The sequence below is a fragment of the Quercus lobata genome, chromosome 4 (assembly GCF_001633185.2).
Source record: "Quercus lobata isolate SW786 chromosome 4, ValleyOak3.0 Primary Assembly, whole genome shotgun sequence".
Lineage (NCBI taxonomy): Eukaryota > Viridiplantae > Streptophyta > Magnoliopsida > Fagales > Fagaceae > Quercus > Quercus lobata.
Genome location: NC_044907.1, coordinates 24,884,907 through 24,900,192, shown reverse-complemented (window position 1 = coordinate 24,900,192; position 15,286 = coordinate 24,884,907). Strand labels below are relative to the sequence as shown.

General features: G+C 30.3%; 1 protein-coding gene across 1 annotated transcript; it reads left to right on the top strand.

The window, feature by feature from the left end:
• Positions 1-1,356: 1,356 nt before the first annotated feature.
• Positions 1,357-15,023, top strand: LOC115984895. Its single transcript, XM_031107886.1, has 6 exons — positions 1,357-1,535; positions 2,224-2,310; positions 4,682-4,882; positions 10,737-10,895; positions 12,291-12,344; positions 14,658-15,023. Exons 1-6 carry the CDS (start codon positions 1,380-1,382, stop codon positions 15,021-15,023), a joined length of 1,023 nt encoding a protein of 340 aa, XP_030963746.1. The 5' UTR covers positions 1,357-1,379.
• The last annotated feature ends 263 nt before the right edge of the window (positions 15,024-15,286 follow it).

Sequence of the window (15,286 nt, the reverse complement as noted above, 5' to 3'; positions counted from 1 at the left end):
TAACTAATCTATGTTATAAAGATAAAATCAAATGACTAAATTGCTATTACACATGAATAACTATTCCATTACAGAGATAATTACAATAGAAATTATACATGTCATTCCATATATGTCATCTTATGAAAGATTATACCTATATTTCATACATGTCACTCTAGGATAGTTTGATTGTTACATATGGAAAGCTTGTATAAGATGATGTATAAGTAAATTTTAGGGTAAATTGCAAATTACACCCCTAAAGTTTAGGAGTGTTTAGATTTTACCCCTTGAAATTTTAGAATTTGGATTTTACCTCCAGAAATTTGAGAGTGTTTGAATTTTACACCTTGACGTTTTAAAATTTGGAATTTACCTCCTAAATTTTAGGGGTGTTTGGATTTTACACTCTGAAATTTAAGAATTTAGGGGTATTAAATCTAAACACTCCCAAATTTTATGGGTAAAATCCAAATTATATAATGTCAGGGTGTAAAATCCAAACACCCCAAAACTTCAGGGGGTAAAATCCAAATTTTGAAACTTCTGAGTGTAATATCCAAACACCCCCAAACTTGAGGGGTGTAATTTGCAATTTAATTACCCAAAAATTTATAAGGAAATCTTGTAAAAGATGAAGTATAGTCATTCCTCAATTTAAAGAATAATTATTTCTATATAATATCTAATCCATATAATAAAGATGAAATCAAATAATCAAATCGTTACACATGAATAATTTTTCAATTACAGAAGTTATTACAAGATAGATTATAAATGTCATTCCATATATGTCATCCTTGGATAGATTATACCTATATTCCATTTATGTCATTTTAGAATAGTTTGGTTGTTACGTATGGAAAGTATGTAAAAAATTATGTATAAGGAAAATTTATATTTTTGGATATATATTAATTAATTTTAAAGCCTATTACATGCACTATGGAATAGTTGTTATAACCATTTAAAAATGAATAGTCATTTCTCAATTTAAAGAATAGTTATTTCTATGTAATAACTATGTGATCCATGTAATAAAGATGTAACCAAATAAATAAATCATTATTATACATGAATAATTATTCCATTATAGAAGTTATTACAGGATATTAAACATTTCTTTAATTAAATGAAAGAGAAGAGGGGGCAAAATTGGAAACCCATGGGGCCATGGCCCCAGCAGGCCCAATTCCCTTTCCTCAATGTTTCTTTTATTTTAAAATTTTAATTTTAATTTTTCCTTTTGGGTTAATGTTAATGCTTGGTTGACTTTCCATTAGGTGATAGTTCCAAATTTTTCGATTTGCATATATCTATCTAACCAGCACTTCTTTATAAATAACATTCAAGTCCATGGTAATATTCATGCATATTTATTTCGAATTGGTGTGATAATGGATTTTGAAAAAGTCATCCTAGTTGTGACTTTGTGCTTGCTTTTGGCTAGCAGTTATAGAGCGAGTGGAACACGAATTTTATCTGATCTGGAGGATTTAGCCTTGGAAAGTCAACTCAAGAGCATCAACAAACTTCCTATTAAGAGCATTCAGGTACTAAAGTAAATTTTTTTTTTCTTTTTTTTAAGAATCAAGTATTGGAGTAATTAATAAAGTTATAGACACAACAAAAATTTACAATAGTACATTTTAGTTAGCTTAACTGGTAAAAATTTTTATTGTTAAATAAAGAGTTTGGGGGTTTAAACCCTTGCTACATTAAAAAATCAATTAATGTCTTAGTTTTTTTTTTTTTAAATTTTTTTTTTAAGAATTTCAACCTATGGCGTCCGCTTCTGATAAGTGTTCTTTGTCATCAAACTAAGACACCAATTAGTTTTTAATGTAGACAGGGATTGAACCTCAAATCTCTTATTCAACCATCAGAGACTTTATCAGAAATTTTATTATATTTGTCCCAAATAAATTACAATAGTTTCATAAAAATCCAAAGTTAGCATACCACTGCACATATGTTCCTCTATAATCTACAATTTGTTTTTTAAGTGGTTCATGTGTGAGGTGAGATGCTTTAATTTTTTTTTTTTTTAATTTTATCTTATATTCGATAGTTAATTAGTTACAATGTCATAGACTTTAAATAAATTAATAAGTTATTGCACCTTTCAATAACTAGAAGTTTATTTTATTTTTCTTTTGTTACTTTGGATAGAACTTCTTGTAAATTTTCAAAAAAAAAAAAAAATCTTATAAGAAAATTTGTTGATCTTTGATTTTGTAGACGGAGTTTGGGCATATTGTTGATTGTATTGATATCAACAAGCAACCGAGCTTTGACCATCCTTTATTGAAAGATCATAAGATCCAGGTACTTTATCCTTGTGACAAAACCTAGCCTATTTCCAATATTTTTATTCCTTAAAAATTGTGATTGGAAATACTAATCACTTTATTTCAATGTAGTAATTTTTTTTTTTGTTTATGTAATAATAATAATAATAATAGTAGTAATAATAATAATAATAATAATAAATTCATAAAAAAGTAATAATAATAATAGAGATCTACGTTATAACAATATTTATTTTTTTGAGGGCCAGTGGCCAATTCTCCTTTGCCTATAATTATTACAACATAGATGTACATTATTATTAGTGTCTGTTTGGCCAACTTATTTTTCTTCCAACTTATTTTACTATTTAACTTATTTTTACTACTATTCATGTGTCTCACTACATTTTTTGGTACTATCATATATAGGTTCCACTATACTATTTCAACTAACATTTACCTTTATTTATAGGACTTTTAGGAAAAAGTTTTCAGTTTCAGCAAAGTAAGTAGATCTCAAACAAACCTTATTATTATTAGCCACTAACTGTATAATGCACCTAGAAGTTAGACAAAAAATTTAGGGTAAACTGTAAAGTACAAAATACAGAATAAAAGTCTTGAAATATTTAGATTTTACACTCTAAAGTTTTAGAATTTAAATTTTACACCCTAACATCATATTTTGTTTTGATTGTTACCCCTTCTGTCAATTTTTTTGTTTATGTGTCCAATAAATGACACATAAGCATGCCACATGTGATAGTTGCTCCAATCAGAACATGCTATCTAGATTTAACAATTACACATTATTAGATAACTTTAAAAACATTAAAAATTAAAATAAATATAATATAATATAATATACAAATTACATTAACGAATAAAATTAAAAAAAAAAATTCCCTCTACAATAATTTTAAACAAATATTCAAAATAAAAAAACTCATGAAAAATTAATCCCATTGTATGCAATATAGATCGCTATGCAAGATTGTTCGGGGTTGTATCATTCCAGCTAGTGCTATGAATTGAAAACCAATTAGAATTGGAGAATCAAACCAAGATTTACTGAAGTTTGTATCTGTAGCCTTGATGTAAATTTTGTGTTTTTGTTTAATAAAATGCTTGAGTTGTGTTGAGAAAAACAAATTTAAATCAAACCCAGCACCAAGACTTTGAACTAATCAGGACCCATTTCTTACCCTCAACCACATACAGATCAGATCGTACAACACCTTACACCTCCATGGAAATCACCAAACCCATGTTGAAATCCAAACACCCAAGTCCCAACCATCACCACTTGCTCCTATTTGCGAATTTAACAACCTATACTTCATGGATATATCCTTCCTTAGGCAATAGGCACTGATTTAAAAGGGAGAGGGAGACAAAGTCTGATGAAAGAGAGCTGTGAAAAGGCTCAATTTGAGGTTTTTGTTGAACTGGTGTTTGTTTCCAGAGAAAAATTTTAATTTATGGGGACAGCACTCAATTTGTTAATTTTCATTGTTTCTAAAAAAATAAAAAAATTGTTCATTTCATAAAAAAAGTGTTACGCCCACAACATTTTCATAGCAAATTATAGGTGGTTAGTTGTTATTGATTCCGATTTGAACCGTTCACTAAATTTACTTTCTTGTATCCTCAATAAAAACTCGTAACAACTTGTCATTTAGGATTTATTGTGAAAGTGTTGTGAAAATATTATAAACATAGCATTTCTCTTTCATAAAATATCAAAAATATTTAAAAAAAAAATTAATTTAATATATTTTAAAGATTTATTTTAATTTAATTTTTCTAAATTTAGTTAATGACATGGAATACTTAATAGCATGTGTCATGATTTATTTGGTTTAATTAGCATAAGTGGCAAGTTGATGTGTCACTTAGCGGACATATCAACAAAAACTTGATAGAGCTTGTAAACAACATGTTCATGTAAAATTTGTTTGCAATGGCCTTGACAAGAATATTCTCTCTCTCTCTCTCTCTCTTTTCTTCTAACTAAATGAAATTTTCATTAAGAAAAAACAAATGATGCATTTTGAATTAAACCTCCCAAACGAAGGAGAAGGAAGTGATGAATTATTTACAACATAAAGACAAACCATCAATGGTTGCAAAATTTGTTAAAATGAGGCAAGCACCATTAAATGGTAAATAATCAAGTTGTATCTCTCTTAACTACTCAAAACCTAAAAGATAGAACAACATAGAAAAAGCTTAAAGAGATTACCCTTATTGTATGGTCCATAAGAAGGGGAAAATCTTGAAAGTTTTAAAACTTGCATGGCAAACTTTCATGAGGTCAACTTAAATTCAGACACTTTGGTTTTTATTATTATTATTATTTGAAAATTATATGTTATTTTATTTGTCTTAAATTTTTATTCCCTCAGAGAATACCTAATTTTTTACGAGAAAAACCAAAGACTAGAGATCTCTCTAAGGCTAGACCCTCAATGATTGGCTTAGCAAAAGGTGCTTGTCCGTCAGGAACTGTTCCAATTTGCAGGACAACAAAAGAGGACCTCCTTGCATCCAAGCTGTTGTTAAATAATATTCATCCGCAAGCAACATCATCTTTAAATGGTTCCTATGTAAGTTCTCCATTATTTATTTTTGGACACGAAATATTGTGGTCACAATTAGTACATGAAAAAAAAAGAATGTAAATTATAAAGTTAGTCTCTATTCTTTACATTATATGTTAATTTGGTCTCTTTCAATTGTATCAATTTAGTTTCTAAGATTTTCAATGTTGTGTCAATTTGGTTCTTGCCGTTATCCCTTGGATGAAAAATTTTGATGTGTCAAAAAGAATAATAAAAATTATTTTTCATGACACATCAATTGCTAACTATATTGTCACATCAAATTAAAAAAAAAAAAAAATCACAGCCACGTTTAGAGAGAGAGAGAGAGTGAGAGATTTTAGACTTTTTCCCAAACTTGATCTCGTGTGAGAACAAAAAAGTTTTGAGTTTTTTTTTTTTTTTTTTTTTTAATCTAACATGGCGGTACAGTTGGAAATTGATGTGGTATGAAAAATAATTTTTTATTATTACATTTGACACATCAAAATTTTCCATCTAAGGAATAATGATAGATACCAAATTAACACAACACTAAAAAGGTTAGAGACCAAATTAACACAATTGAAAGTTTATAGACTAAATTAACATATAGTATAAAGGATAAGGACTAACTTTGTAATTTAACCAAAAAAAAAATTATATATGCACTATTTCACAAAAATGCAAGTCTATACAACAAATTAAGATGTTCATACTTCATTAGAGTTTACCTTGTGAAGATGACCATGTGAACTTAATACAAACTCATAGGTAGAATTCACACTTAAAAATTGGTTTGTAAGGGAAGGTTGCCTAAGAGCTTATACATACATGGTTAAGCTTGCACTTAAGTCATATGGGACATTTGGATAGTAACATACCACCACGCTCTATAGGCAACATTCACGATGGCTGACTCTATCAACACTAACTTGATAGTAGTCATTTCTCTTTATTGGTGGCTCCACTCGTCTATCAATTATTCAATTATTTAGAAAGACATTTTAATTTAATCTCTAGATCACCCCCTTCAAGATTCGACCACAAAGCCACAACTCATTTGATCTTATACTCATCAAACTACACTAATTACTTGACGTGATAGTTGACTCTAATACCAAATAATATAAACTCATAGATAGAACTCAACCTTAAATGGCAGCTTGCAAGGGGAGGATGTCTAAGGGAGGGTGTCTTAAGAGCTTATATAGACATAGTTAAGGTTGCACTTAAGTCATGTAGAACACTTGGATTGTAATAGAACTCATTCATTAACTAAATGAACCAAACTTGAATTCAAGTTTAAAGCTTGATTAGTTTTTCAAATCAACCTTTTAAAAAAAAAAAAAATTAAAAGCTTGGCTTGGTATGGCTGTGAAAATTAAGAATACAACTTTTAAAAACTAAGTATGCGAAACTAAAAAAAAAAAAAAAAAAAAAAAGGTCAAAATTGCATATACTTTTCTTCTTTTATAAAAGAAAAAGATATTATTAGTGAAATGTATATAAATTAATTAGTAACATTTTTTTTTTTATACAAGATAAAATTTCTACTTGAGCCTAATCTAAGTGTATATGTGTGTGAAACTCCATCCTGGAGACTTGAATCCCGGCCTTTATCCCCCACACCCCACAAGTACTTATACTTGTGGAGTGACCACCGCACCAAAGGTGCACGGTGGTATTAGTAACATTTTAGCATGGAATATGATAGCCATTATGTGCTCAAAAAGGTAGACACATAGATTTCTTAAGTAAAGGACCCTTAAATTTTTTTCCCTCAAACAGAACACTGTAATTTCAATTTAAGAGTTATCCATCCTCAGGTTTAAACTTTAAAGAATTGGCTACATTATCTCAACTTTCCTTTGCCAAAAAAGTAGATCACTTTCTGGCACGAAATTATTTTTAATAATATATAATTAGAAATCAATTTGAAATTCAAAAGAAACATTTTTTTATCTACCTTAATTAATTATTTATTTTTAATCTCTGGATGCTTCTGTTGTAAGGGTCACCAAATAGTCTATGGCTCACGGTCTAACCCAATAACCCGATAGCCTACTGGGCTATAGGCGGTCCGTTCCGTTGTTATTGAGACCTATGGGTAGCCCACTAGCCTAGTAGGTAAGATAGTGGGCTAGTTTTTATGCCCATAAGCTCCTAATCTGCTAGTTTAGTTCGTTGGCCCAACTCATTGCCTAGCCCAATAGCTCAGAATTTATATATAAAAAAAATATAAGAGAAGTATAAAGGATTGATCTTGAGATATTATAGAAGAATTTCTTAAGATAACTCCCCCAACTACTAAGACATTTAAAAGTAATTGTTTTAAACTTAGTTTGCTAAATATATATATTTTTCTAGTAGTCTATCAACTTTGAATTACCATTTGACATATTTTTTATATTAAAAAGTAAAAATGAAAAACCATTTAAAGCCTTAATAAAAAATAAAAAAAATAGGCCCAACCCGGTAGCTCAGCCCGCTAAAGACAAAATGGACATTGCTCATGGACAGGGTCATGAGCCAGAGTTTTCTCTTTCGGCCTAGCCTAGCTTGGCCCGTTAACTAGTTAATAGCCTATTGTGCTCACGAGCCAAGTAAAAATGTGCTGACCCAACCTGGTCCATTGACGACCCCCTATTCTGTTGGAAATACTAGGAGATGTCAATTGAAATCTGATGACACATAGTGCATGTTTGGATGTTGCTAAAACAGCGTTCAACGTTTTTGATGGGTCTCTTGCACTGTTCACGGGACCCGCAAGTTTTTCTTTTTTAAGCAAAAACAACTTTAAAACTAGATTCCACGGCACTATTCACACATTTAAAAATTATTTTGCTACAATGTTTTTAGTTTTCAATAATAAGCGGTATCCAAACAGACCTATAAAATCATTAGCATGCCAATTGTTCAAACTCGTAGCTTTGGAAGACCTGTAGAATGAACACTTATAAAGTGCATCAATGTGGTGCTGGCTAAATCTAACTCACAATAATCTACAAGAACTAGAGAGTCTGGAAATTGCACTTATACCTTGGAATGGATGAGGTTTGGCAATTAGCTAGAGTTAATTCACAGGTTATTTAACTAGCCTTGTCAATTGAGTTCTTGGTATCGGACAACAAGATCTTGTCAGATGACTACACTACAAAAAAATGGGTCTAAAGCTGCGTTTGAAAAACGCAGCTTAAGACCCCAAAAACGCGGCTATAGGCTTTGAGCCACGTTTCCTATGGCCGCGTTTATAACGTGGCTTAAAGACCGCAGCTCAAAGACTATAGCCGCGTTTTTTAAAAACGCGGCTAAAGGTCTGACCTATAGCCGCGTTTTTGGAAACGCGGCTATAGACCAGCTTTAAGCCGCGTCTGAAACGCGGCTATAGGTTTTTTAAAAAACAAAAAAAAAAAAGAAAAAAATTCTGGGTTTTTTTCCCCAGAAAATTCAAAATTCCAATAAAAAAATTCAAAATTGAACAAATAAAAAAAATTCAAAATCAAACACACACCCAGAAAATTCAAAATCAAACACAATATACTCAAAATACAAACACACTCAAAAAATTCAAAATTAAACACAACATTCTCACAATACAAACATACCCAGAAAATTCAAAATATGCGGGCTATCCACTTCATCAAAATTTTCAACATCTCCTCCATTTTCTTATAACTAAACATAAAATAAGAAAAAAAAAAAAAAAAAAAAAAACTAGATCTGTAGACAAATCAGTGTGCTTGAGATGAAGAAAAAAAAAAGTACGTAGCTGGAAAGAATCAAAGAAAAAAAAAGAGTTGTGCTAGAGTGAATAACGGAGAAAAAAAAAAAGAAAGAGGAAAAAAAGAAGCAGTAGCTCCAAAGAATCAAAGAAAAAAAAAAGAGTTACACAGATGTAAAGAAAGAAAGAAAGAAAGAAAAACAAAAAAACAAAAAAAAAGAGTTACCTAGATGTGAAGAAGGAAGAAAGAATAAGGGAAAAAAAAAAGTGCTACCCAAATGTGAAGAAGGAAGGAAAAAAAAAAAAAAAAAAGAGAGAAGAAGAACCTGAAGAGTGAAGACGGTGGAGTGAGTGAAGAATGAAGAAAGAAAATGAAAGAAAGAGTAAAGAAATAAAAGATGAAAGTGGGGTAGGTGGGGATGTAGGTGTGAAAGGGTTGGCACGTGGGGAGTTGCAGAAAAACCTTTTTTTTTTGTTTTTTGGCTGTTACCTATAGCCGCGTTTTCTAAAAACGCGGCTATAGGTCACCATTTCAAAAATTACACCTAGACCTATAGCCGCGTTTTTCAAAAACGAAGCTATAGGTTCCTCTAAAAAATTATTTGCTTGAACCTATAGCCGCGTTTTTCTAAAAAACGCAGCTATAGAAAACCTTTTGCTGCGTTTTAAAGTTAGCTATAGCCACGTTTTTAAAAAAACGCAGCTATAGGTCACTCTGTAAAAAATTTATTTGACTGGATCTATAGCCGCGTTTTTAAAACGCAGCTATAGGTTAGCTATGGCCGCGTTTTTGGAAAACGCGGCTATAGCTTGAGGCTTTAGCGGCGTTCCTTGGAAACGCGGCTATAGGTAAGCTATAGCCGCGTTTTTTGTAGTGCTAGATCCTATCAGTCATCTCATCTTGTAGAAATATTTCCTATCAAAATATAAGACTCTTTTTCTCTACCTTTACTTGAGCTGACTCCAACAGATTTATGTCAATCACCCATATCAAATATCTCAAATCTTAAAAAAAAAATAAAAAAGCATTCAATTACAATGTCATTCTAAATTTGAGAAGGTAGGGATAGATGTTGTAAAAATTTTATTTATTATTTATTCGAGTCTCTCTCTCTCTCTCTCTCTCTCTCTCTCTCTCTTAAAACTCCATAGTTGCTTTTATGGCTCTCCATCTCTCTCTACATTGAACCTCCATCACTCCACCACATAGATCATCGTGAGCCACCCTCTAAGACTCTCCCTCATTGGCTTCTCTCTCTTCTCGCACAAGCTCAGCCATGGCCTAAGCCATACGACCAACACCATTACTAAGGTGCTCATCATCCTATCTCTCTCTCTCTACTAATATCAAATTTGATTTTTCCCTTATTTTTGTGTTGTCTTTGGCCAAAAATCTCATTTTCCCATTGTTTGTTTGATTTTTTGTGGGTTTGGGGATTTGTTGGATTGGTGGTTGTTTAGGGTTTAAAAAGAATGGATTTTGGGCAGTTTATTTTAGGCATGTGGGTTTGGGTTCCTTGGTTTGGCTTTGAGGGTTTGTCTTGATATTTGGTTGGTTGATAAGGTTCATCTCATTTTGTTTTTTGTTTTTGGTTTTGGGTTGATTTTGGGGTTTTAATTTCGAAGTTTTGGGTAGTGGTGGATTTGTGGTGATGGTGGTTGGCAAGTTATGTGTGATTGGGGGGTTGATTTTGGGGTTTTATTTTGGTAGTTTTGGGTGGTGATCACTGCTTGTGGCAGCGATGGTTGTTTGGGGGCCGGTGGCCGCTACCCACTAGATTGGACTAGTTTTGAGCAAATATTATTTTAATGTGTTTTATATATTATTTTAATATATTGAATTGTAAAATACAACATATGGTGTATGGTGTATTGTAAAGTTATGTGTTAAAATAGAAAATTGTTACTTTTTGATGTATCAAAATAGCATTTTTTGACAACACTTGATGTTAGTGCTCCAAGGAGAGAAATAGAAACAAAATCTTAAAATTGTTTTTTTATTGAAATTTATTATATAATAATAAAAATTATTTTTTATTAAAATAATCACACAATTGAAATATTTAAATTCTTCAATAGGTAATAATAATATGAGGAATATTGTGATCGACAAATCTTCTTATTTGGATTTTGACATTTAGAGTTTTTATTGTACAGAGTGCATTTCTTCAAATGGAAGATAAATATTATACTGGAATAGAAGCAAACATCACCGTATATAATCCTCAAGTTAAGGAGGGACAAACATATGCCCAAGTATATGTACAGAATGGTGTTAATGAAGATTATTTTAATTTAATCGCGACAGGATGGATGGTAAAATTTCTATTTCTACTTATCATCCTCATCTTGACCTTTGATGCACTTCAATTGATCTTCTTATATATATATATATATATATATATATATATATAAGAAAATCAGTAATTATGTTTCACAATTTATCCTTTTTTTAACTTTGAATATTAAAAAATTATGGGAAAATTCTACAATCATAAATTGCAATGGTGAGCTTTGTTAGAGACAACAAAATCTTACATGGCAAATTTCACCCAACCCTAACAATTGATTTCACTTGAGGCCCACAACAATACAAAAGGTGTAAGAGAATGTAGAGTTTTCTATGAAAACTTTTACGCATCTAGAATTTTTTTTAATAAATGATAAGCACATCACTCTTACATGGAAAATTAATAAAATTTTTTTTGTACTTGATCAAGATATCTTGAGCAAGCTATAAAATCAATTTTGACCCTCCAATCAATATATATAAATATAAATATATAAAAAATATATATATATATATATATTTATATTGATCCTAGTATATGTAATTACCCCAATTCTTCAGCAAGTTTATTTTGATTTAGTCGTATGCTGAAAATTACTTCTAATTATTAATTCAGCACAATATAAATAAAACAAAACCATAGGGTTGAGAAAACAAAACCATACTTTCAAATTAAATACTTATATTAATGAAAAAAATAGTCTGTGAGTCTCGCTCGATCGAGCTTCAATTGAGGGTCAGTTGAGCAGCAACTATTGCGCTTTTAACTCACATTGCATAAGATATTTGATCAACATAATAATTAAATACACGTGAAAATGGAATGAAAACAACAAGTTACTAAAAGCTTTTAATTCAAATTGCCTAAAACATATGCAAATGTGTAAAAATATTTAGTTGAAAAAAACCCAATCAACCAAACATTTTCGGTAAACACAATTTGATATCGATAGAACATTTACTAGTTAAAAAGAAAAAGATTATCTGGAATAAGTGTGTGTTTAACAGTTTATTTGTTTCTTAAAAAAAAAAAAAAAACAAATGAAACAATATGATAAATAACCATGGGTTTTGGGTGTCACTAGGTCTCTAGGAGCATAATGTTGGACATCATTATGTAATCCTATATTATATAAACTTTATATTTTGTAATGAAATTGTATTAGAGGAGTGTTACGTTTACAACATTTTCACAACAAATTTTAGATGATAAATTGTTACAAGTGCTAATTTGAGTTTACCATTAATTATTTTTTTTTTTTTTTGGCCCACTAATAACAATTAGTAACAGCTTGTTTATTATAAAAATATTGTGAACATAACATTTCTTTATGTTTTAATCTAGATTTGTATGAATCATAGTAACCATTTATATTTTCAGATAACATACTTGAAATATTAATACTCATTGCTTCGAACAGGTGGGTCCTGCTATATACAATGATGGGGGTTCTCATTTTTTTGCAGTTTACACAGTAAGTTCTGTATATACTTCCGTTTCAACACATTTGAAAATTTGTTGAAGGTTTCTCATTTCTATAGTTGTTTATATTCTTTTTTTTCTTCTTGTTTTACACATTTGAAAATTTGTTGATATATATATATATATATATATATTTATATATATTTTTTTTTTCTCTTTTTGCAACTCGCAAGTCATATATGTGTGCTTAATGTATATTATGGGCTGGTGTTTCAAACATTGAATTATTGCTCCCATATTTTTTGTATTTATTATGCATCTTTGGCTTTATCCTGTTTCTTTTTATAATTTTTTTTGGTATTTTTTATTTAAAGTGCTTTGGTTCTATATTTATAATAGATTAACCTAAAGAACATTAATTCAACAGTGAGATTTTCACAATAATATTCTCATAAAAAAGTTACAAAAAAGGTTTGGTTTTTGATATTAATAGAAAGACGGTATGTGTATCGTCATGTGCAATGCACATGACTTAATTTGATTAGTTGGGTTAAGTAAGTCATATGTATTGCATGTGACAAGAACAAATGACATCTTCTTATTGATGGTTGGAGCCTTTGGTTTCAAACATGTTTAGAGCTAAATTTTGTCAAAAAGTTATTTAGTTGTGTAATATTACTTAAACTTACATAAAATGTGTAATGTGATCCTCTCTCTCTCTCTCTCTCTCTCTCTCTCTCTCTCTCTCTCTATATATATATATATATATATTTTTTTTTTTTTTTTCTAGGCTTAAAACACGGTCTTGTGGGGCTAATGAAGTTGCAAATTTTTTATCCAAACCTCACCTAAGAAAATATGGATGGAATTTACAAAATGCATCGTTGTGCAGAACAACGATGATGGGTTGAAATTAATCAATATTATCGTCTATTGGCCTGTGGCGTATATAATGAGATGTGATCCTTTCCCATTATTTCAAATAATTTTTTTCCTATGGCAAACTAGTGTCAATCCCAGGTTTTGTTTATATAATATTTTATCTATTAACCTAGGTTAAAAACCACAAAATTTGTTATTCAAATTCTAAAGTAATTGCTAAATCTTGTTGCACAGTGGTATTATTTAGATTCCTATAGGAAAAAAAGTCAAGGTTAAAATCCATCTCTCTCTCTCTCTCTCTCTCTCTCTCTCTCTCTCTCTCTCTCTCTCTCTCTCTCTCTCTCTCTCTCTCTCTATATATATATATATATATAGACCCAAACATACTAAATCAATTATACAAAAATAATAATAATAATAAAATGCATAAATCCCACATGTAATTATGGTATCATTGTAGGACAAAATGGGCTTCTGCCCTTTTCAACCAAACTAATTAGCATTTTGCCCTTCTTCCCAAACTAATTAGGGAAATGCCCCTCTTTTGAAACTCGATTTTCTCAAAATCGAGTTTAAAAAAAAAAAATTCTGGAACCCTATAGTGACGTTTTTAAGGACCTATAGTGACGTTTTAAAAACTTATAGTGGCGTTTTATAACTTGATACTCATGAAATCGAGTTATAGGTAATAAAATTGCCTATAACTCGATTTCATGAGTATCAAGTTATAAAACGCCACTATAGGTCTTTAAAAACGTCACTATAGGTTCTTGAAAACGTCACTATAGGTTCTTGAAAACGTCACTATAGGGATTAACTCGATTTTGAAAAAGTCGAGTTTCAAAAGAGGAGTATTTCCCTATTTAGTTTGGGAAGAAGGGCAAAATGCTAATTAGTTTTCCCGAAATGGGCATTTGGCAATTTTGTCCTATCATTGTAAAATAACACAAATGCAATTGTAATAAAGAAGTTGATGTTTTGCTCGCTAATAATGTCTTTGAAAATTACAGAATGATAATTTTAAGCAATCAGGTTGCATCAATTATGTGTGCCCAGGATTTATACAAATAGACAAAAGCGTTTATCTCGGGGCAAGAATCAGCAATATATTATTATATCTGTCCCAAACGGAAATCTATTTCAACTTCGTATCTCTCTCCAACAGGTAAAAGAATTTTTAGTTAAATAATTGCATTTATAATATTTTAAAAATATATATATATATATATTTGATCCATATTTTCACATTTATATAATTTGAGAAAGAAAAAAAAGTTGAAAGAGACATGTAAAGTTTTAAATGTTATAAAGCTTAAGTTCAGTGTCCAGTTGTCTTAGACTAGTTAGGATAGTGACACGTGTCCACTTTTAACCACACGTCATTATCTTAACGGGTCCAATATACTAAATGCATTGGACCTAACCCAATTACTTAAATGTTTTTTAAACTGAATATTGATCATATATCCTTACTTTTTGACAGGACTTAAATTACAATTGGTGGTTATCATTTAGAAATAAGGTTGTGGGATATTATCCAGCTGAACTTCTTTTTAATTTGAACAAGCCTCAAGGCATTGGATGGGGAGGGGTTGCGGTTGGCCCCCCCAATGGATATATACCACCTATGGAATCTGGATCATTTCCTGATGGTAATCCTCTACATAGTTCTTTTACAAATATCAAATATAGAAATCAACTAAACACGACCCTTGTACCTCAATCACCCCATTACCAACTCATCATTGACAACCCCAAGTGTTATGACTTGAAATATGATGGATATAAAAATGAGGAGCTGGGATTCACCTTTCAAATTGGGGGCCCTGGTGGACCATGTCCCGATTAAATTTTGCAAAATTATTTGGCATAAATAAATTGGAAAGTGGTTTTTTTTAGAGTAATTAATGTATTAAAATTGGAAAGTAGTCTTTTGCATTGCAATCCTAATTCTGTTTCTACAATTCATAGAATATAACTTGATATGTGTTCATTGCATAATTAATTAAGTCCATGATAGTTGGTTTTGTTGAGTCTTGGAAGTATATGCACAATACCTCTGAGAAAACAACAGAAAAATATTTTGAACAATATAGTAAAAAGGTTAATTGA

Excerpts from the sequence above, each read along its gene's own strand:
- LOC115984895 (XM_031107886.1), top strand. The coding sequence starts at position 1,380 with ATGGATTTTGAAAAAGTCATCCTAGTTGTGACTTTGTGCTTGCTTTTG. Across the intron at positions 4,883-10,736 it reads CATCTTTAAATGGTTCCTAT|AGTGCATTTCTTCAAATGGA; the intron begins GTAAGTTCTCCA and ends TTTATTGTACAG. Across the intron at positions 12,345-14,657 it reads ATTTTTTTGCAGTTTACACA|GACTTAAATTACAATTGGTG; the intron begins GTAAGTTCTGTA and ends ACTTTTTGACAG.